This window comes from Bos taurus, chromosome 21 (assembly GCF_002263795.3).
Source record: "Bos taurus isolate L1 Dominette 01449 registration number 42190680 breed Hereford chromosome 21, ARS-UCD2.0, whole genome shotgun sequence".
NCBI classification, from domain to species: domain Eukaryota; kingdom Metazoa; phylum Chordata; class Mammalia; order Artiodactyla; family Bovidae; genus Bos; species Bos taurus.
In genome coordinates this window covers 6,656,602-6,679,907 of record NC_037348.1, presented here as the reverse complement: position 1 = coordinate 6,679,907, position 23,306 = coordinate 6,656,602, and the positions used below count along the sequence as shown (strand labels likewise).

General features: G+C 42.2%; 1 protein-coding gene across 3 annotated transcripts in view; it reads right to left on the bottom strand.

Annotated features, from left to right (window-relative positions):
- Positions 1 to 23,306, bottom strand: part of ADAMTS17 (ADAM metallopeptidase with thrombospondin type 1 motif 17) — a 410,186-nt gene that overhangs the window by 62,014 nt on the left and 324,866 nt on the right. For all 3 annotated transcript variants that reach the window (XM_024982263.2, XM_024982261.2, XM_024982262.2), the window contains exons 18-19: positions 20,389 to 20,548; positions 18,235 to 18,370 (exon numbers count right to left, since the gene is read on the bottom strand). In XM_024982263.2, the coding sequence (XP_024838031.1) occupies positions 18,235 to 18,370; positions 20,389 to 20,548 (296 nt within the window). The remainder of the gene's footprint in view (positions 1 to 18,234; positions 18,371 to 20,388; positions 20,549 to 23,306) is intronic.

The following is a 23,306-nucleotide window of genomic DNA, read 5'->3' as shown; positions in this document are numbered from 1 at the left end:
AGAAGAAATCAAAAAAGAAATCAAAATTTGCATAGAAACGAATGAAAATCAAAACACAATAACCCAAAACCTGTGGGACACTGTAAAAGCAGTCCTAAGGGGAAAGTTCATAGCAATACAGGCATACCTCAAGAAACAAGAAAAAAGTCAAATAAATAACCTAACTCTACACCTAAAGCAACTAGAAAAGGAAGAAATGAAGAACCCCAGGGTTAGTAGAAGGAAAGAAATCTAAAAATTAGGGCAGAAATAAATGCAAAAGAAACAAAAGAGACCATAGCAAAAATCAACAAAGCCAAAAGCTGGTTATTTGAAAGGATAAATAAAATTGACAAACCATTAGCCAGACTCATCAAGAAACAAAACGAGAAAAATCAAATCAATAAAATTAGAAATGAAAATGGAGAAATCACAACAGAAAACACAGAAATACAAAGGATCATAAGAGACTACTATTAACAATTATATGCCAATAAAATGGACAACGTGGAAGAAATGGACAAATTCTTAGAAAAGTACAACTTTCCAAAACTGGACCAGGAAGAGATAGAAAATCTTAACAGACCCATCACAAGCATGGAAATTGAAACTATAATAAAAAAATCTTTCGGCAAACAAAAGCCCAGGTCCAGACGGCTTCACAGCTGAATTCTACCAAAAATTTAGAGAAGAGCTAACACCTATCCTACTCAAACTCTTCCAGAAAATTGCAGAGGAAGGTAAACTTCCAAACTCATTCTATGAGGCCACCATCACCCTAATACCAAAACCAAACAAAGATCCCACAAAAAAAGAAAACTACAGGCCAATATTACTGATGAACATAGATGCAAAAATCCTTAACAAAATTCTAGCAATCAGAATCCAACAACACATTAAAAAGATCATACACCATGACCAAGTGGGCTTGATCCCAGGGATGCAAGGATTCTTCAATATCCGCAAATCAATCAATGTTATACACCACATTAACAAATTGAAAAATAAAAACCATATGATTATCTCAATAGATGCAGAGAAAGCCTTTGACAAAATTCAACATCCATTTATGATAAAAACTCTCCAGAAAGCAGGAATAGAAGGAACATACCTCAACATAATAAAAGCTATATATGACAAAGCCACAGCACACATTATCCTCAATGGGGAAAAATTGAAAGCATTTCCTCTAAAGTCAGGAACAAGACAAGGGTGCCCACTTTCACCATTACTATTCAACATAGTTTTGGAAGTTTTGGCCACAGCAATCAGAGCAGAAAAAGAAATAAAAGGAATCCAAATTGGAAAAGAAGAAGTAAAATTCTCACTGTTTGCAGATGACATGATCCTCTACTTAGAAAACCCTAAAGACTCCACCAGAAAATTACTAGAACTAATCAATGATTATAGTAAAGTTGCAGGATATAAAATCAACACACAGAAATCCTTTGCATTCCTATACACTAATAATGAGAAAGCAGAAAGAGAAATTAAGGAAACAATTCCATTCACCATTGCAATGGAAAGAATAAAATACTTAGGAATATATCTACCTAAAGAAACTAAAGACCTATATATAGAAAACTATAAAACACTGGTGAAAGAAATCAAAGAGGACACTAATAGATGGAGAAATATACCATGTTCATGGATTGGAAGAATCAGTATAGTGAAAATGAGTATACTACCCAAAGCAATTTATAGATTCAATGCAATCCCTATCAAGCTACCAATGGTATTCTTCACAGAGCTAGAACAAATAATTTCACAATTTGTATGGAAATACAAAAAACCTCGAATAGCCAAAGCGATCTTGAGAAAGAAGAATGGAACTGGAGGAATCAACCTACCTGACTTCAGGCTCTACTACAAAGCCACAGTCATCAAGACAGTATGGTACTGGCACAAAGACAGAAATATAGATCAATGGAACAAAATAGAAAGCCCAGAGATAAATCCACATGCATATGGACACCTTATCTTTGACAAAGGAGGCAAGAATATATAATGGATTAAAGACAATCTCTTTAACAAATGGTGCTGGGAAAACTGGTCAACCACTTGTAAAAGAATGAAACTAGAGCACTTTCTAACACCATACACAAAAATAAACTCAAAATGGATTAAAGATGTAAACGTAAGACTAGAAACTATAGAACTCCTAGAGGAGAACATAGGCAAAACTCTCTCTGACATACATCACAGCAGGATCCTCTATGACCCACCTCCCAGAATATTGGAAATAAAAGCAAAAATAAACAAATGGGACCTAATTAAACTTAAAAACTTCTGCACAACAAAGGAAACTATTAGCAAGGTGAAAAGACAGCCTTCAGAATGGGAGAAAATAATAGCAAATGAAGCAATGGACAAACAACTAATCTCAAAAATATACAAGCAACTCCTACAGCTCAATTACAGAAAAATAAATGACCCAGTCAAAAAATGGGCCAAAGAACTAAATAGACATTTCTCCAAAGAAGACATACAGATGGCTAACAAACACATGAAAAGATGCTCAACATCACTCATTATCAGAGAAATGCAAATCAAAACCACTATGAGGTACCATTTCACGCCAGTCAGAATGGCTGCGATCCAAAAGTCTACAAATAATAAATGCTGTTGGTGGGAATGCAAAGTAGTACAGCCACTATGGAGAACAGTGTGGAGATTCCTTAAAAAACTGGAAATAGAACTGCCTTATGATCCAGCAATCCCACTGCTGGGCATACACACTGAGGAAACCAGAAGGGAAAGAGACACGTGTACCCCAATGTTCATCGCAGCACTGTTTATAATAGCCAGGACATGGAAGCAACCTAGATGTCCATCAGCAGATGAATGGATAAGAAAGCTATGGTACATATATACAATGGAGTATTACTCAGCCATTAAAAAGAATACATTTGAATCAGTTCTAATGAGGTGGATGAAACTGGAGCCTATTATACAGAGTGAATTAAGCCAGAAAGAAAAACACCAATACAGTATACTAACGCATATATATGGAATTTAGAAAGATGGTAACAATAACCCTGTATACGAGACAGCAAAAGAGACACTGATGCATAGATCAGTCTTATGGACTCTGTGGGAGAGGGAGAGGGTGGGGAGATTTGGGAGAATGACATTGAAAGATGTATATCATGTATGAAACGAGTCGCCAGTCCAGGTTCGATGCATGGTACTGGATGCTTGGGGCTGGTGCACTGGGACGACCCAGAGGGATGGTATGGGGAGGGAGGAGGGAGGAGTGTTCAGGATGGGGAACACATGTATACCTGTGGCGGATTCATTTCAATATTTGGCAAAACCAATACAATATTGTAAAGTTTAAAAATAAAATAAAAAAAAATGTTTTTCTCTGACTCTATTAACTAGAAAAAAAACAAAAGCATCAATTCTTCCATGGTCATTATAAATAATGCTAATTTATTGATTAGCATAGTAATAAATAATGCTAATTTATTTATTGATTAATGTATTGATTGATTATGATAGTAATTTTCTGGTGGCAGCTTTTTCACTCTCCCCTTTCACTTTCATCAAGAGGCTCTTTAGTTCCCCTTCACTTTCTGCCATAAGGGTGGCATCATCTGCACATCTGAGGTTATTGACATTTCTCACAACAATCTTGATTGCAGTTTGTGCTTCATCCAGCCTGGCATTTCACATGATGTACTCTATATATAAGTTAAATAAACAGGGTGGCAATATACAGCATCAATGTACTCCTTTCCCAATTTGGAACCAGTTCATTGTTCCATGTCCAGTTCTAACTGTTGCTTCTTGACCTGCATACAGATTTCTCAGGAGGCAGGTAAGGTAGTCTGGTATTCCCATCTCTTTCAGAATTTTCCACAGTTTGTTATGATCCACACAGTCAAAGGCTTTGGCGTAGTCAATAAAGTAGAAGGAGATGTTTTTCTGCAACTCTCTTGCTTTTTCTATGATCCAATGGATGTTGGCAATTTGATCTCTGGTTCAAAATCAAAAATCAAAAAAAAAAAAAATCAAAATCTGCATTTTCTAAATCCAGCTTGAACATCTGGAAGTTCTCGGTTCATGTACTGTTGAGGCCTCACTTGGAGAATTTTGAGCATTACTTTGCTAGCATGTGAAATGAGTGCAACTGTACAGTAGTTTGAACATTTTTTGGCATTGCCTTTCTTTGGGATTGGAATGAAAACTGACCTTTTCCAGTCCTGTGGCCACTGCTGAGTTTTCTAAATTTGCTGGCACACTGAATGCAGCACTTTAACAGCATCATCTTTCAGGGTCTGAAATAGTTCAACTGGAATGGAATACTACTCAGCTGTAAAAGGAATGCATTTAAGTCAGTTCTAATGAGGTGGATGAAACTGGAGCCTATTATACAGAGTGAAGTAAGTCAGAAACAGAAAGACAAATAGGGCATATTAACACATATACATGGAATTTAGAAAGACAGTTACAATGACCCTTCATGCAGGGCAGCAAATGAGACATAGATGTAAAGAACAGGCTTTTGGACTCAGTGGAAGAAGGTGAGGGTGGGATGATTTGAGAGACTAGCTTTGAAATATGTACATTACTGGACTTCCCTGGTGGCTCAGATGGTAAAGTGTCTGCCTACAGTGTGGGAGACCTGGGTTCAATCCCTGGGTCAGGAAGATCTCCAGGAGAAGGAAATGGCAACCCACTCTAGTATTCTTGCCTGGAAAATCCCGTTGATGGAGGAGCCTGGTAGGCTACAGTCCATGGGGTTGCAAAGAGTCGGACATGACGGAGCGACTTCACTTTCTTTCTTTCTTTTATGTACATTACCACATGTAAAATAGATGGTCAGTGCAAGTTTGATGCATTAAGCAGGGTACCAAAAGTCGGTGCTCTGGGACAACCCACAGGGACAGGGTAGGGAGGGAGGTGGCGGTGGGGGGGACACATGTATATCCGTGGTTGATTCATGTTGGGGGGACACATGTATATCCGTGGTTGATTCATGCTGATATATGGCAAAAACCATCACAATACTGTAAATAATTATCTTCCAATTAAAATAAGTAAACTGCTTTTTTAAAAAAGGTTAAAAAAAATAAAACCATGAGTTTCACTTCCAGACAAGGGAACCACCATGGCTCCCCTACAAAACTCCTCTGAACCCAAGGTCACTACAACACCATCTGCTGATCTCTCCCATTCCACTTTAAAATACCTGTGGCGGATTCATTTCGATATTTGGCTAAACTAATACAATATTGTAAAGTTTAAAAATAAAATAAAATTTAAAAAAAATAAATAAAATATCTACTTACAGGTGCCCTAGTCAAAAAGGGTTCTTTTTCATGCCACGGTAGAAGCAAGTTGTACTACTTTTAAAATGAAAATGACATAGCAGAAAGTATGAAAGATTTAAAGTAGGAAAACCTTGGTTTGAGTCCTACCTGCTATGGGTATGACCCTGAGTAAGTTACTCAACAACCAAGTGTCTTGAAATCTTCATCTGTAAGATGGGGTGACAGCCCCAACTTCCCAGCCACTCCCCACCATCTCTCCTTGCTACTGACAGGCAGGGACAGACTGGCTCACTCCTACCCTACCCTGGATTTCTGCCACCTCCATAATTTACATCTTAGCAAGAAGAACACAGGTCCTCAGTTTTAAGATTCTCTGTTTCTACAATAAATTTGTTTTCAAATATTCTTTTGAGAGAAAAAAACCATTTCTCTGGGATTTATAGGAACAAACTGAATTTGCAGTAGGAAAGCAAAAGGACAGTGAATAGGGCTCAACCAGCAGCTGATGAGATCACAGCCTGGCAGCATTTCTTCTCAGCCATCACACCTGATCAGGTTACACTCCATTACTGGCGTTTGTGTTGGTACGATTTGGGGGTTAAAATAACCAGGAGAAGCTTGGGTTTGGTAACAGGTTGTACCACACCCAGGGACTCACAGTTTGGAAAAAAAACTCTCATGCTTTGAGAATCACATGGCTGCTGATGTTGAAAGTTCACATCCAAGAGCAACATTCCCGACAGGCTGCCTTTCTCACCAGGACACAGGAATTTTCCAGTACAGTAGCCCTCCTGCTAATAGACTTGCCGGCACTCATCCTAGCTGGACAGCGTCCACTGGATGGTCTTTCCTAGTCTTGGTTTGATCATGATGTCAGCATGTCTCTATGTGTTTGGGGTGGAGGACACGTCTGCTGCTTTTGCCTGCCTAGTGTCGCCTTCCTTTTTCTGATAAGAATACCTCAGTTTTCCTTTGGGTGTCTACATCATGCCACTGGAGGGCATGTGAGCCAAGCCACGCCCATCTGATCTTCTCCAGGAAGCTGGACTCTCAGTGGAGCAGCTCCACTGCAGTTGCCTCTGAGACTCCCTCTCCAAAATTCTTTTCACCATTGCTTCAATTTGGGGAGCTGTTCCACATCCTATTTATATATGCTTGTCTTTTTGGTATAGTTTTAGATTCAATTCTTGTTGCCTGGTATCAAAAACCTTGATGTTCTTGAGTCCAACACTTTACCTTCCCAAAGACAACGTCCAGTGAGATTAGAAGTTGGTGGCCTCATTCATTTTGGGAGGCTGGTGGAGCAGGAGTTCCTTTTGCAGCCACGTCCTGAGTGAAGCAGGTAGTCCTACCCCACTTGGTTATCTTCAATGGGAGGAAGAGGTCGATGGAGTGTACTTTTGAGGTGCAGGCACAGGGCACCCTGAGCAGTTCACCTTGTTAGGTAAGGGGTACCTTGAGTCTCCTGCTGGAGCACCCGGCTCTAGAAGCTCTAGGAAGGGTGGTTTTCAAGATCAAAGTTCTCCTGGGGAAACAGCACAATTCTCATATTGATTCACAGAGCACGGTGTCACATCAAAAGTGTGTCAGTGAGGGACTGTATAGTCCTAAGTCCCATGTGTCTCTATGTAACCAGCACTTCTCTTTCTGGACAACCACAGAGAACTGCGTCCCTCTAAACTTTCCATGGGCCCTGCAGTGGCAAGAACAGACATTCTACCTTATTCTTTTTACTTTTTAGCTACATATCATCAATATCCTTTTAAGAGAAAGTGGAGCATAATTTCAGTGGGCTTCCCACTGGTGGCTCAGTGGTAAAGAATCCACCCACCAATGCAGGAGATGTGAGTCTCTGGGTCAGGAAAATCACCTGGAGAAGGAAATGGCAACCCACTCCAGTATTCTTGCCTGGAGAATCCCATGTATAGAGGAACCTGGTGGGTTACAGTCCACAGGGTCACAAAAGAGTTGGACATGACTTAACAACTCAACTCCCCAGTGGCTCAGTGAGTAAAGAGTCTGCCTGCAATGCAGAAGACCCGGGTTTGGTGCCTGGGTCAGGAAGATCCCCTGGAGAAGGGAATGGCAATCCACTCTGGTATTCTTGCCTGGAAAATTCCATGGACAGAGGAGCCTGCTGGGCTACAGTCCATGGGATTGCAAAGAGTTGGACATGACTGAGTGACTAACACCTAACAACTCAACAACAACATAATTGCTTTACAGTGTTGTGTTAGTTTCCACTGTACAACAAAGGGAATCAACTGTATGTGTACATATATTCCCTCCCTCTTGAGCCTTCTTCCCACCCACCCCATTTCACCCCTCTACATCATCACAGCACACAGAGCTGAGCTCCCTGTGCTATCCAGCAGCTTCCCACTAGCTATCTATTTTATACATGGTAGTGCATACATGTCAATGCTACTTTCTCAATTTGCCCCATCCTCCCCTCCCTCTGCTGTATCCACATGTCCATTTTCCATGTTTGCATCTCTATTCCTGCCTGGCAAACAGGTTCATCAGTACCATTTGCCCAGATTCCATATATATGCATTAATATACAATATTTGTTTTTCTCTATCTGACTTCATGTTGTATGACAGACTCTAGGTTCATCCACAACACCACAAATGACCCATTTTCGTTCCTTTTTTTGTGGCTGAGTAATATTCCATTTGCACCTTATTCTTGATCTTAGGGGTAAAGCATTCAGTCTTTCATCATAAAGTATGATGTGAGCTATGGGGTTTTGTAGACGCAGAACATTTTATAGATATCTGTATGTATTTGTAGATATAGAATATTTTGTAGATACCAGGCTTCAGTTCAGTTCAGTCGCTCAGTCGTGTCTGACTCTTTGCGACCCCATGAATTGCAGCACGCCAGGCCTCCCTGTCCATTACTCAAACTCATGTCCATCGAGTCGGTGATGCCATCCAGCCACCTCATCCTCTGTTGTCCCCTTCTCCTCCTGCCCCCAATGCCTCCCAGAATCAGGGTCTTTTCCAATGAGTCAACTCTTCACATGAGGTGGCCAAAGTACTGGAGTTTCAGCTTTAGCATCAGTCCTTCCAATGAACACCCAGCACTGATCTCCTTTAGGATGGACTGGTTGGATCTCCTTGCAGTTCAAGGGACTCTCAAGAGTCTTCTCCAACACCACAGTTCAAAACCATCAATTCTTCAGTGCTCAGCTTTCTTCGCAGTCCAACTCTCACATCCATACATGACCACTGGAAAAACCATAGCCTTGACTAGACGAACCTTTGTTGGCAAAGTAATATCTCTGCTTTTTAATATGCTATCTAAGTTAGTCATAACTTTCCTTCCAAGGAGTAAGCGTCTTTTAATTTCTTGGCTGCACGATACCAGGCTTAGGAAGTTCTTTTTCAATCTAGTTTGTTCAGTGTTTTTTTTTTTTTTTTTAAAACAGTCATGTATTTTGTCAAAGTCTGTTTTCACATCTACAGAAATGATCATTTTGTTTAAAAAACATTTTATTGATAAAGTATATTACATTAAGTGATTTTCAGATGATATACCAACCTTGTATTCCTGGGATAAGTCCTATTGGTTATGGTGTATACCATCCTTTTAATATGTTGCTGGATTCAGTTTGCTTGTATTTTTTTTGCATTAATATTCATGAGAAATATTGGTTTGTAGTATTCTTTTTTCCTTGTGATGTCTTTGTGTGGTTTCAGTATCCGGGTTTTACTACCCTCATAGAATGCACTGGATTGGAATGTGTCCCCTACTAATTCATCTTTTGGGAAGAGTTTGTGAAGGGTTGGTGTTAACTCTGCTTTAAATATTTGGTAAAATTCATAAGTGAAGGCTTCCAGTCCTGGACTTTTCTTTGTAGAAAGTGTTTTGATTAGTAGTTTAATCTCTTTGTTTATTATAGGTCTATTCTTTCTATTCTTTATTCAGTTTGGGAAGCTTGCATCTTTCTAGCAGTTTGTCCATTTCACGTTCAATATCTAATTTACTGACATACAGCTTACTGGCATACAATTGTTCATGGCATTCCTTTACAGATCTATTTTATTTCTACAAGGCCTGCCTTGAGGCATGAGGGATTTTAGATCCCTGACCAGGGATCAAACCCATGTTCCCTGCAGTGGGAGCATGGGGTCCTAATCACTGGACTGTCTGGGATTCCTCTTCTTTTTAAATATAGTGTTTACTGCTATACATTTCTCCCTAAAGTTTGCTTCAGTTGCCTTCCCTAAATTTTGGCATGGTGTGATTTCCTTTACATTCATCTGAAAGTATTTTCTAAATTTTCTATGATTTCCGTTTCAGTTCAGTTCAGTTCAGTTCAGTCGCTCAGTTGTGTCCGACTCTTTGCGAACCCATGAATCGCAGCACGCCAGGCCTCCCTGTCCATCACCAGCTCCCGGAATTCACTGAGACTCATGTCCATCGAGTCAGTGAGGCCATCCAGCCATCTCATCCTCTGTTGTCTCCTTCTCCTCCTGCCCCCAATCCCTCCCAGCATCAGAGTCTTTTCCAATGAGTCAACTCTTCGCATGAGGTGGCCAAAGTACTGGAGTTTCAGCTTTAGCATCATTCCTTCCAAAGAAATCCCAGGGCTGATCTCCTTCAGAATAGACTGGTTGGATCTCCTTGCAGTCCAAGGGACTCTCAAGAGTCTTCTCCATCCTGAACCCTCCTCCCTCCTCCCTCCCCATACCATCCCTCTGGGTCGTCCACACATGTATACCTGTGGTGGATTCATTTTGATATTTGGCAAAACTAATACAATTATGTAAAGTTTAAAAATAAAATAAAATTAAAAAAAATAATAATAAAAAGAAAAGAAAAAAAAAAAAGAGTCTTCTCCAACACCACAGGTCAAAAGCATCAATTCTTCGGCACTCAGCCTTCTTTACAGTCCAACTCTCACATCCATACATGACCACTGGAAAAACCATAGCCTTGACTAGATGGACCTTTGTTGGCAAAGTAATGTCTCTGCTTTTGAATATGCTATCTAGGTTGGACATAACTTTCCTTCCAAGGAGTAAGCGTCTTTTAATTTCATGGCTGCAGTCACCATCTGCAGTGATTTTGGAGCCCAGAAAAATAAAGTCTGACACTGTTTCCACTGTTTCCCCGTCTATTTCCCATGAAGTGATGGGACCAGATGCCATGATCTTCGTTTTCTGAATGATGAGCTTTAAGCCAACTTTTTCACTCTCCTCTTTCACTTTCATCAAGAGACTTTTGAGTTCCTCTTCACTTTCTGCCATAAGGGTGGTGTCATCTGCATATCTGAGGTTATAGATATTTCTCCCAGCAATCTTGATTCCAGCTTGTTTTTCTTCCAGTCCAGTGTTTCTCATGATGTACTCTGCATATAAGTTAAAGAAGCAAGGTGACAACATACAGCCTTGATGTACTCTGTTTCCTATTTGGAACCAGTCTGTTATTCCATGTCCAGTTCTAACTGTTGCTTCCTGACCTGCATACAGATTTCTCAAGAAGCAGGTCAGGTGGTCTGGTATTCCCATCTCTTTCAGAATTTCCCACAGTTTATTGTGATCCACACAGTCAAAGGCTTTGGCATAGTCAATTAAGCAGAAATAGATGTTTTTCTGGAACTCTCTTGCTTTTTCCATGATCCAGCGGATGTTGGCAATTTGATCTCTGGTTCCTCCGCCTTTTCTAAAACCAGCTTGAACATCAGGAAGTTCACGGTTCACATATTGCTGAAGCCTGGCTTGGAGAATTTTGAGCATTACTTTACTAGCGTGTGAGATGAGTGCAATTGTGCGGTAGTTTGAGCATTCTTTGGCACTGCCTTTCTTTGGGATCAGAATGAAACCTGATCTTTTCCAGTCCTGTGGCCACTGCTGAGTTTTCCAAATTTGCTGGCATAATGAGTGCAGCACTTTCACAGCATCATCTTTCAGGATTTGAAATAGCAATTCCCTTTCACTCACTGGTTATTTAGAAAGTGTTTTGTTTAATTTCTATGCATTTATGACTTTCCAAAATTTCTTTCTGTTGTTGAATTCTAATTGTATTTTTTCCCGTAATTGTGACATAAAAATCAGATGCAGATATTGAGTACTTAATAACTCAGGAAAGAGAAGGCCCTCCTAACAGACCCTGGGACCACATGGGAAGCATTAATCAACAGAATTTGGTTACCTGTGAAACTGGTATCTGGGAAGTCTCTTGTCTCTGATGATCAAAGGGAGGGATATTCAAATGGTCAAAGAGTTTAAGTATGGAGGAAAGGAAGAAAACAGAAGCTTTAAGACAAGACTCTGGAATCCTTTCTTCTCCAATGTTTCCTACTTTAGACAAGTAAAAGCTTCAAAACAATACTATTTAATTTAAATACAAGTGAGGTTCTAGATACTTTGGCCACCTGATGCGAAGAGCTGACTCATTTGAAAAGACCCTGATGCTGGGAAAGACTGAGGGCAGGAGGATCAGGCGACAACAGAGGATGAGATGGTTGGATGGCATCACTGACTCGATGAACATGGGTTTGGGTGGGCTTCAGGAGTTGGTGATGGACAGGCAGGCCTGGCGTGCTGCGGTTCATGGAGTTGCAAAGAGTCAGACGTGACTGAACGACTGAACTGAACTGAACTGAGGTTCTAGAATTTGGGTAGTGTCAGAAAGACGTTTTGGAATTCTTTGAACTAAACTTTTCCTCACCGTTCACATACTACTGAATAGGCATATAATGGATCACTGATGCTATTCTCCATTTTCCCCCTCAGGCACTTTTCCTTTATTTCACAGGGACTGTGGGGCACCCCTCATTCCAAGCCTCTAACCACGTGTTCAAGTGTCTGGAGAGTGGCTGAGCCTGCAAGTCCGGAGCAGCACTCCAGCGATTCTGAGGTTCTTACTGCTGCCTGCAGGCCCGCCCTCCCTATCTGAGAGCTCTCCCAAGTAGCCGGCTCCTGTTCGGCCACATGGCAGGGCCACAGGCAGCCTCCTCCACTCTCCTACATTCAAGGCACAGTGAACAGAGGAGTGACGATTAGACTTACCTATTTTATTTTAGAGGAAAGCAGAAAAAAAAAAAGCTTTAAGTTTTAGACAAGCTAGAAATGGATTAAACAATGGTATCTTTTCAGATATTGGCAGTACCTTAGGGCCACATGTTACAGGCTTCATTCTTAAATCAGGATCACATACACACACAAACCATGCTTTCATAAAAACATGAGGAATTACATTCAGTTTTAACCTAAAATGAGGCAAACTGGATAAAATAATTGAGCAAAGAGGACAAATTTAAAATCCAAATACATTTCCTTGCAGACAACTATTCAATTCAATTCTGTTGCCAGTAAGATATTGAATATTCTTTCTTGAATCACCCTAATTCAATGTACAGTACAGTATGTACTGCCTGGGAAGAAATTCAAATCATAAATACTATAGGGAAATATCCAATAGCTCAGAATGGCCTTTTCAAGTAGCCAATAAGCTCTAAAAGACTGCAAAAATATTAAATCCGGTCATACATGGGCTATGTGTTCCAGACTGAGCACATCTTGCTGTCATAGCCCCCGTCCTTGCTCCAGGACTACCTGGAACTGGGTCTTAAGGAGTTGGCACACAGGGCCGCTTGGGCTGCTCACTGAATGCCAGATGACGGCGGGGCCTCTTCCCTGCAGACTGTGGTCAGCGAGGTGAGGGCTGCTGGCCACAGTCACAACAGCTGAGCTGATCTGCGATTTCTGCCTCTCCTGCCAATGTCAGGTCCAGGTTTGCTGATGTGTTTGTGCTGCTGTGCAAGATACTGGAGAGAGGCTGTCTGCCCTGCATGCCAGATTCCAGACTCCACATGGTTATGGCAAGGTTTGGGAGAAGGATCCACAGAGCGAGGGGCAGGATTAGAATAAAGAGGTGTTAATGGTGTGAGTTGGGAAGGTAAAGGAAACTGTCGGGAACTCAGTGGAAAAAAAAAAAAAGGTTGAAGAAAATTAAAGGGGGATCAGGGGAAAAAAAAAAAAAAAAACACGGGAAAAAGACAACCATCTCTGTTGTTTTAAAGGCCAAAGAGTAACAATAATACAGAAAGACTCTTTCATCTTGCCAGATTCAACAGCACACTACATTTTGGCTTTTTAAATAACGTTTATATCATTGGGTTCTGGGTTCTTCTTCCAACCACGGGCTCTGACTTCCAATCGTGCTCACTCCCAACCCCCTGAAGCACCTGTTTTTTCCAGACCGCACACTTCTCCAAACCCCACCCCCTGACCTAAGTTCAGTTTTCATTTACGATTATATCTCTCTCTGTCTGGTACTCATTTTCTAAGATCCTCACTTCTCTTCACTTACTAGCCTAAATCCATATTACTCTATACTTTTAAGAAAGATGCATGACAGCTAGATCATGCCAGGTAATAATTCAAGTTTTACTGTCTAAATGTTTGTGTGTGTGTATATATATAAAATATCTGTACACAATACATATACACTTATATATGTAATTGTGCATATGTGTGTATGTATATAAATAAATAAAAGTAGCATTTGCAAGAGTTTTAAAATCTATCAGATCACACATTTCTTTAGCCAAACAATAAATACTCTGTGATGAGTCATGATACTTCACTTTCAAGTGTCCACTTTAAGAATCAGTATGAAGTCAGATGGTTCAAAATAAGCAAATAAGCAAACCAACAAATACAAGCAGACTAGGATAGGCATCCGGGAATTTCTTTTCTAGGCTCTGAGGCAAATTCCAGGTGCTGTCTTCTCTTTTATCAATTTTATTTCCTACTCTGTTTTGGCAAATTCAATTCATTCTTCCAGTCTGATGCATATGACTTCACAGAGTTGGAGAGGGAATGAAAGGGGGTGGGACCAAAAGGACAGTGGTGGGAAGGAGAAGCCGAATGTTTATCAAGTTTGTTGTTGCTGTTGTTTGGCTGACAGTAAAGACTTTGCCTGTCTTTCACCTCTGTATACATTGGTACCAAGAGCAAAGCCAAGTGAATTTATTCAATAAACACATTTTGAATAAATGAAATCACTGACCCTACACTGTGTGCTGAGGGTCATGCTGGATGGTTATAAAGAGAGTACTGGCTTCCCTGGTGGCTCAGTGGTAAAAGAACCAATGCAGGAAACACAGGAGACGTGGGTTTGATCCCTGGCTTGGGAAGATCCCCTAAGAAGGAAATGGCAACTCACTCCAGTATTCTTGCCTGGGAAAATCCCATGGACAGAAGAGCCTGGTGGGCTGCAAGGCCATAGGATCGCAGAGAGCTGGACACTGACTGAAGCTCGTGAACACACATACTGAATAACTGGGCAATGAAAAGTAACTCAGTATAACACGGTGCCCTCCCTTGTATGACAAGAGAATACATTCCCTAGGGTGGTGTCTTCAGAGCTAGGGCTCATGCTGAGGCTGTGATCCCATCATCTCAGTGGGCAAAACAAGGGTAGGCAATAACTTAAGGCAAACTATCATTCATGGGCCAAGGCTGGCCTGCAGATTGTACAGCCCAGGAACTAACAATGGTTCTTACGTTTAACAGGGTTATAAAACAAAACAAAAAACAGACAGCAGAAATCATACACAGCCTACAAAACAAAAATATTTACTCTCTAGCCTTTCACAGAAAAAGTTTTCTGACCCTGTTCTAAAGAGACACTAAGATTGGACAAGGAAATGGCAACCCACTCCAGTACTCTTGCCTGGAAAATCCCATGGATGGAGGAGCCTGGTAGGCTATAGTTCATGGGGTCGCAAAGAGTAGGACACGACTGAGCGACCTCACTTTCTTTTCTTTCCTTCTGAAGTTGCTGTTGTTTAGTTATTGTGTCCAACTCTCTGTGAACCCATGGACTGTAGCACACCAGGCTCCTCTGTCCTCCACTATCTCTTGGAGTTTACTCAAATTCATGTCCATTGAGTCAGTGTTCAAACTGGTTTTAGAAAAAGCAGAGGAACCAGAGATCAAATTGCCAACATCTGCTGGATCATCAAAAAAGCAAGAGAGTTCCAGAAAAACATCTATTTTTGCTTTGTTGACTACGCCAAAGCCTTTGACTGTGTGGATCACAATACACTGGGGAAAATTCTGAAAGAGATGGGAATACCAGGCCACCTGACCTGCCTCTTGAGATATTTGTATGCAGGTCAGGAAGCAACAGTTAGAACTGGACATGGACTGGACACGACTGAGCGACTGAACTGAACTGAGTCGGTGATGCTACCTAACCATCTCATCCTCCGCTGTATCCTTCTCTGTTTGCCTTCAATCTTTCCCAGCAACAGAGTGTGAGATTACTTTTAATCTAAAGTGTGTTCGACTTGAATTGTGTTCAAACACAGCAAGACTGCAGGCCTAAGCTCTGTGGGCTCTTGTCTGCTAATACCAACATATATGTTATCTTGGAGTCAATTTCTATTAATTGCCTTCTCTCATGAGTATGGATCACATTTTTCTGTTTCTTTGTAAGTCTAATAATTTTGGATTGTATCTTGTTATGTTAATTATAGCAGTGCTATCCAATACAAAAAAAAATGAGCCACACACATAATTTTAATTTTCTATTATCCACATTAAAAAAGTAAAGAAACATGTGACTTTAATATATTGCATTTTGATCCAATGTCTTCAAAATACAACAGGCTTCCCTGATGATTCAGTAGGTAAAGAATCTTCCCCAAATGCAGGAGACACAGGAGACATGGGTTTGATCTTTGAGTAGGGAAGATACCCCGGAGCCGAGGGCATGGCAACCTACTCCAGTATTCTGCCTGGAAAATCCCATGGACAGAGAAGTCTGGTGGGCTACAGTCCATGGGGTCGCAAAGAGTTGGACAGGACTGAGCGACTGCATACATACACACTCAAAATATAAATATTTTAACATGTAATAAATATTAAAAATTAATATTATATAATCTCTTTCCAGACTAATTCTTTGAAGTCAGGTGTGTATTTTGGATTTATAACACATCTTGATTTGGACTAGCTAGTGGCTACCATGTCAGTCAATCAGCATGCATGTATGCATGCATGCTCAGTAGCATCCGACTCTTTGTGACCCCGTGGACTGTAGCCCACCAGTCTCTTCTGTCCATGGGACTTTCCTGGTAAGAATACTGGAGTGGGCGGCCATTTCCTCCCACAGGGGATCTTCCTAACTCAGGGATCAAACTTTCTTTGCAGGCAGGTTCTTTACTGCTGAGCCACCAGGGAAGGAAGCACTGATCAGCATAGGCCTAGAATATCATTCTAGGAGAATACTCAGGGTTTGTCCAATATAAGCTCTTCCATCATTATGGGAAACAGAATCCCTGACTGATAGTTTTTAAACTTTACCCCTTGGTATTTCACAGAGGTGCTCTGGGCCAACTGAGATGAGGGGAAGGCTAAGGGCACTGAACCACTCTTCCCAATTATATGTGCATCTCAAGTCAATCAGACCAACTCTGATTTCATGTTTCATATATTTCGTTTCTGTGCATAATTTAAAAAAGATTTTTTTAAAAATTATGCACAGAAACGAAATATATACCTGTGGCGGATTCATTTCGATATTTGGCAAAACTAATACAATATTGTAAAGTTTAAAAATAAAATAAAAGTTAAAAAAAAAAAAAGATTTTGATACTAAAATAATATGAAAACATAAATGACTATAGAATATAATTCTTGACTGGGTCCCTAGGATCGTTCTTGCTCAATTATGCCCTTGAACCTATGCTAAGGTCTCTTCTAGAGTCACTTACTCTCCTTTCTAATCATATCACAAGAGCCAGCTGTCTCTACTTTCAGCAAAAGAAGCTGTGGCCTCTCTGATACCTATGTCTTTACAGTGGCAAGTTCTTCTTTCTTTAGCCCCACATGTGTGTGACTGATTGATAAATCGATCAATCGACGGATAGGTTTGCAAGATGGCTGTTCACATCCAAATTCTTAAGACTTCTAGAAGTGAGTTGTTTCTCATGCCCTTCACCATTTGGGTAGAAAATTTCATTCTTAATTTTCCAAGGACCACATAAAATCACATCTCACCTTGCTTTCCCTTCTGGCTTCCCTCTCTCATTCACACACATTTTATCAGTTTGACAAAGAAAAGAGGGTCAGAAACAAAACAAAATGCTTTGTGATACTTTTCACCAGGTGAGTGGTACAAACTGAGCTTAAGAAACCCAAAAAACTGCCCGGTTAAAAGTCCAGCCTCTTTCATTTTTGCTTTCCTCAGGGTATATGCCTTAAAGCGATTATCCTTCAATAAAAAAATAAATTAATTAAAAAAAAAAGTCTAGCCTCTTTACAAAAGCTATACATGCCTTAACTGGATGCATAGAACCACAAAACAAAAGCCACATACCTCAATGCTGGGCAGAACAGGAGGCCAGGCGTGATATTACATAATACAACAGAATCAGATGCAAAGTCCCACTAAGATGGAAATAAGGAGGCTTAATTGATGAACACATTCCACACAATTCATCTCGGTTAACAACCCAAGAGAATGCACTTCGGAGTACATGGCCATGAAAGCTAGGGTTGGAAACAGAAGTTCTGATGGATCCCAGACAATAAATAACTTACTGATGTCAATTTCAGCCACTAAATCAGACCGATCACAAACACTAACCAATCAGAATCACTAACACCTACTCACAGGTGCTCACACTCTGAGTTCCTTTTTCTCCAAGGCAGAGTAACTTGGAGGAGGTGACATGTGCCAGGTGAAAGTGTGTGGAGATGGCTATTTCTTTTTTTCATGAGATGTTCTTAATGGTCCCCTATGAGACACCTTCCAGTGAGGACTATATACTGCTATCAAAGTTATGGCTTAGTAGCCAGAAATTGAGTATTTTGAACAATCAAAAAATCACTCAGCAACAACAATGGAACTCAGAGTAAGACTGGTATTAATTGTGCAGCACCCCGTTCATGGGTGCTGCTGCTCTGACCCTGAAGGATCCAAGCTTGAGAACAGAGCTCCTTACCGTGACTGGCAGGGGTGCAAGTTGCACCTTCGAACCTGGGGCTCCGGGCGGCTGGCCTGAGGGCAGTCACTGTCGTTCACTAGAGTTGTGGTCTTGTTAACAATCCGTGTGCATGACACGATGCTTCTGCGTTCCCCTGGAAACCAAAGTACACAGAACTGAGAGGCCACAGAACACATTCCTGGAAAGGCCATTTCTTCACCGTGTGGAGGAATGTTCAGGTGCGTCTTGTGATCAGTTTGTCACTTAAACTGACTCTTCTAACGCCTGTGGGTTGTCAGAGAGGGAGGATCATAATTTTAGGGATAAGGGTGTGTGAGACAGGGCAGGGGTAGTAGGGGCAGGAGAAAGACCCTAGAAGAGGATCAGAGAGAAGCAACGCTTCAGATCAGCTGTGTTCCTGGACACCTTAGGGCTCACTGTGGCCAAAGTTCTGATTTGGGTCTCTAATTTCTAACAAAGATTACCAGTCTCTATATCTGTTCATTTGAAGTCTATGGAGATCTGGGCTTGATTAAACAACTGTACAACAGCCCTCACCAGAGATGACAGTTACTTATTACAGAATTCCTGCTTTCTGGAGAGAAGCGAGAAACAGGAAGTGTTGTCTGAAGGACATAGACCAACCTGAAAATTTTTCTATCAACTGCTGCTCATGCCTGAGCATCACCTGCTCTTGGGAAGCCTCACTAACCCCAGCTGACTACACGTTCATTCTTTTGGGTGTTTCTAAAGCACCCTGCTGGAGAAGGCAATGCCAACCCACTCCAGTACTCTTTCCTGGAAAATCCCATGGACGGAGGAGCCTGGTAGGCTGCAGTCCATGGGGTCGCGAAGAGTTGGACACGACTGAGCGACTTCACTTTCACTTTTCACTTTCATGCATTGGAGAAGGAAATGGCAACCCACTCCAGTGTTCTTGCCTGGAGCATCCCAGGAACGGCAGAGCCTGGTGGGCTGCCATCTATGAGTCGCACAGAGTCATACACGACTGAAGCGACTCAGCAGCAGAAGCAGCAGCAAGCACAACTATATGGATCCCATGCTCCTCAATCTAGTCTGTCTTCTGGGGAATTTGTCATGGTACAGCCCTGAACTTGAGTGAGCATAGAAAGCACAGAGATGCCTCAAGCCAGATTTTGGATTGGGCTGGGAGTCATTGGTGCCATAAAGGGTTGTGATAGTGACAGCAGCAGAACAGCACCCTGTACCCCCAGCCAGAGAAGCCTGCTAACTCTTGTCCTGGGGCCATGCTGAGTTTGCAGCAAGTTGGCCTAGAGGAAGTTTGGTGCCATTAGCCCTGCAGGACCAGTGCCATGCCCACATCTTACCTGCCAGCCCACCCTCTGGGTTGGCATTCCAGGGTCCAGGTCAACCTTCTGTCCTAACTCTGTCCATCAACATTTACCTGCCTTGCATCCATCCCATGACCCCGCGCTGTGTCCTGTCAGGGTGCTGTTGGCTAAGAGTTCAGAATGCTTCCCTTCACTCCTCCTAAACAACACTGTAATGACTATGATGTTCTTTGTTCATATTGATGTTTATAGTATTTGAGTTTCCTCCTGCAGTGGGCATGAGGGCTGATCATCCTATTTTGGAGGTGAGGAAATTTAGGTACAGAGAGAATACATCATCTGCTAATAAATGGAGGCAAATCATGAAGCCAGAACCCAGACCCAGAGTGTTGCACTGGAGTTGGAGGACTTTTCTTTGCATTATATTACTGTTGATTCTATTGGTTTCCATGTATTTCCACTGGTGACTGTAGCAAAAAGGAAAGGGTATTTGAAGGTCAGAAACATCTTCCAGCACCCTTTTCCAAGCGTAACAGGTGCAAGTCTGTTCTGTGCACTCCCAGGGTCACCTGTCATACTTGTGACACAGCTACACATTAGTCAAACCTCCACTCCGATCAGCATCAAAGGCTGTAGGGAAAGCAGCCACATGGACGCAACTTCAGCCTGGAGGAGTCTGGAAGAAGACCCTGCCCAGAGAAATCTGCAGCAGGATGCAGTTACATTCCACAGAAATACAAGTTACTTATGTGGCCAGCCTTTCCCAGGCAATGTGCACCCGCCACAGAGTGCCCTGAATTCACTTCTCCTCTGTTTGGTAAAACCCCACACCCAGTGAGCCCACAGCCCTGCTGCTCACCTCCGCCACACTGCACACTGCACCCTTCCCAGCCGCTGTGGGTCCAGATGAACAAGGAGTCCTGGGGTTTTTCTGGTTCACTTTGATTTTCAGCGGTGTAGTTTACAGGAATGGTGTATTCATAATGAATTCCGTAATTTTGGTCATGAAATAACAACACCTGCATCAGTAGCAAAATAAAAGGCCACTTTGAAATAGAGCAAAAGCCCACAGGATTGCTGAATTTGCAAGCCAACCCGTGTTGTGGCTGTCTTCCCACCAGGGATAGCCCATTCTTTTGGGGGTTTCAAAACAGATTCATGCCAGGGGCACTCCTTTATTTCAGTTTTGGTTTCCACAGATACTCAACTCGGGGGCTGGAGCATATGTAAACCATTGGCAGGGAGCTCTACTCTTTTCCACTGGAGAGAGGACTGGTTTAGATGAGGGATTTGGGGATAAGCCAGTCTGAGTGCTCTAACTGCACTTTACATGCTCCATGTAATCACCCACGAAACTGCCCTTGTGGGTGAGAAAGACACAAATATATGGCTTTTTCTAAACAGGCATCTGAACAGGTAGGGTGACTCCTTTGCAAATGAATGCCACTCTTCATGCCCCAAGCACCAGTCACTGCCATGTGTAAGGCAGGCTCCAGGTTAAACATAGCCCCTACAAGGGAACTTTGTGGATGCCTGTCAAGGATGCAGGAGCCTTCCTGTACCATGGGAGCTAGGATCACGACAATGCCCACAGGGTGGCACAGGCCTGGCACAGGGCTTAAAGCTGGCAGTGAGGTATGGGGGAGCCATGATCCTGCAGCCTGGGACCCTGGGGTCTGAAATCCTGGCAAGTGGGCAGGTGGAGGGGCCTTCTCTTAGTTTGGTAGTGCATTTGACAAGCCTTGGAAGCACAGAGGTGCTGTATGGGCTTTATTTTTCTACGTGTACTTAATGGTGTGAAAGAAGCTCTCTTGTGGGAACTTCAAATGGCCTGCCTGTTGGTGGTACATCTTCAGCCCAGGCTTGGAACCAGGTGGCGCTCCTGGGTCTAAGCAGCCAGCAACTTCACGTCCAGGCTGCGGTTCTGGGACAGCAGGTCAGCAGAGCTGGAGGCAGAAGGTGCTCCATCTGACCTGAGGGAGGCCAGCAGACTGTGTGCCAGACGACAGGAGTCACTCTCCCGCCCAAGCATCTCCCCGCCCTCCTAAGGCTGGAGTTGCAGGGTGGGGGTGGGGTGCTAAGAGCAGCCCAAACTGAATAAACATCCACTTCTCCAAGAAATAGACTTGCGGTAATACATTTGGAAAAATGCCTCCAGTTTAAAAAAAAAAAAAAAAAAACAACTCTTTAAAAGAGATCTTTATTATCTCAGTATGGGAATAAGACTGGTGAATTGAGAATCCATATGAAACCAATTTCATGCAATTTTGTAGCCACGTATAATTTGTGTGTGCATGTACGTAATTGGTTTCAAATGCAGGTCCCCATGGCTCTATGGGCACTCCTGACCTCTCAAGCAATGAGCACACCTCAGTTAGGGGACAATGGATTTCCCTTCAGAGGAAGACGGGCTCCTCTCATTTCTAGGTTTAGAAACTGGAAGTAACTAGCAATCACATTTCAAGAGAGAAAAGTGATTAATGTTCAAGAAGGCAGGAACTTCAGCTGTGGCAGTTGTTGCGTTCCCCGAGTTTTGTTTATCATGGTCTGAATGAATCCCGGCTGTGCATTTGCTTTAACGGGCTGACAATTCACTCACAGTTTATGCAAGCTTTGGGGAAAGAAGGGAAATAGACCCGTCTTGGTGTTTGCTAGAAAAGCAACTTCATGTGCTAACAGGTGATACTGCTATCTTGGGTTTTATCTTGTCTTTCACTTCCTCTTTTAGTCCCTCTGAATGACTGCTTTTAACTCAGGACAGGAGGATTTGTTCCAGTGACTTAGATTAGGAAACAATCTAATCACAGAGAAATGGCTTAGGTAAAGGCTTCCCCAATGGCTTAGCGGGTAAAGAATCTGCCTGCCATGCAGGAGACACAGCAGATGTGGATTCAATCCCTGGATCCGGAAGATCCTCTGGAGGAGGAAATGGGAACCCACTCCAGTATTCTTGCCTGGAAAATCCCATGGACAGAGGAGCCTGGCAGGCTACAGTCCACAGAGTTGCAGGAGTCAGACAACTGAACACATAAGTGTGCACAGGTTCTTAGGTCCCAGGAATCAACTTTCAAATGTATATCTGCAGTAGCTTTAGTGTGTGGATTGTTGCACTACGTCAGCCATGGGAACTAGCTCCCTTTGCTCTTATTGGAAACTGTAACAGGCTTAGGGCCATTGTGGGAGCCATCTCTGCTCACTTGCAGAGCTGGTCTCCTCAGGAGATTCTTACTGAGAGGTGGCCTGGGAATCTCTCGGGCATCACCTAATCTTAAACAGATGCCGGCTGCCAGAGACCACAAATTAATGGGGATGATAAGAACTTCCAAGTAGAGACTTCGGGTGGCGTGGAGGACAAACTGTCTTTTGATTACAGATACACAAGCTGTCACAATCCCCATTCTTTGGAAGGAGACATCGAATCAGTAATTATGAGCCATCCAAAGTTAGCCACAAGAACTCCTGAACCCTGAGAAGGCAATGGTGGCATTCTTTTCCCAGGAGATCTTTCACAGTCTTAAAAGGCAGTATAACCAAACATTTCAGTGGTTTGCATGCGGTCCTTCCTGAGACAACATGTAAGACCAGAGTGCCCAGATCTGGCCCAACTCCACAGATTTCTTGAGACCATCTGGGGAGTAAATAGTCCAGTAGAATTTGTTTCTGTCTCAATTCCTGAAGGCTTGTTGCAAGCTGAGTCTGGAAAACCTGAGCAGTGTTGGTTTGGAAACAGAGTCAACAGTTTGTTTTCAAAAGGTAGTTTCTGATGTAATTATACAA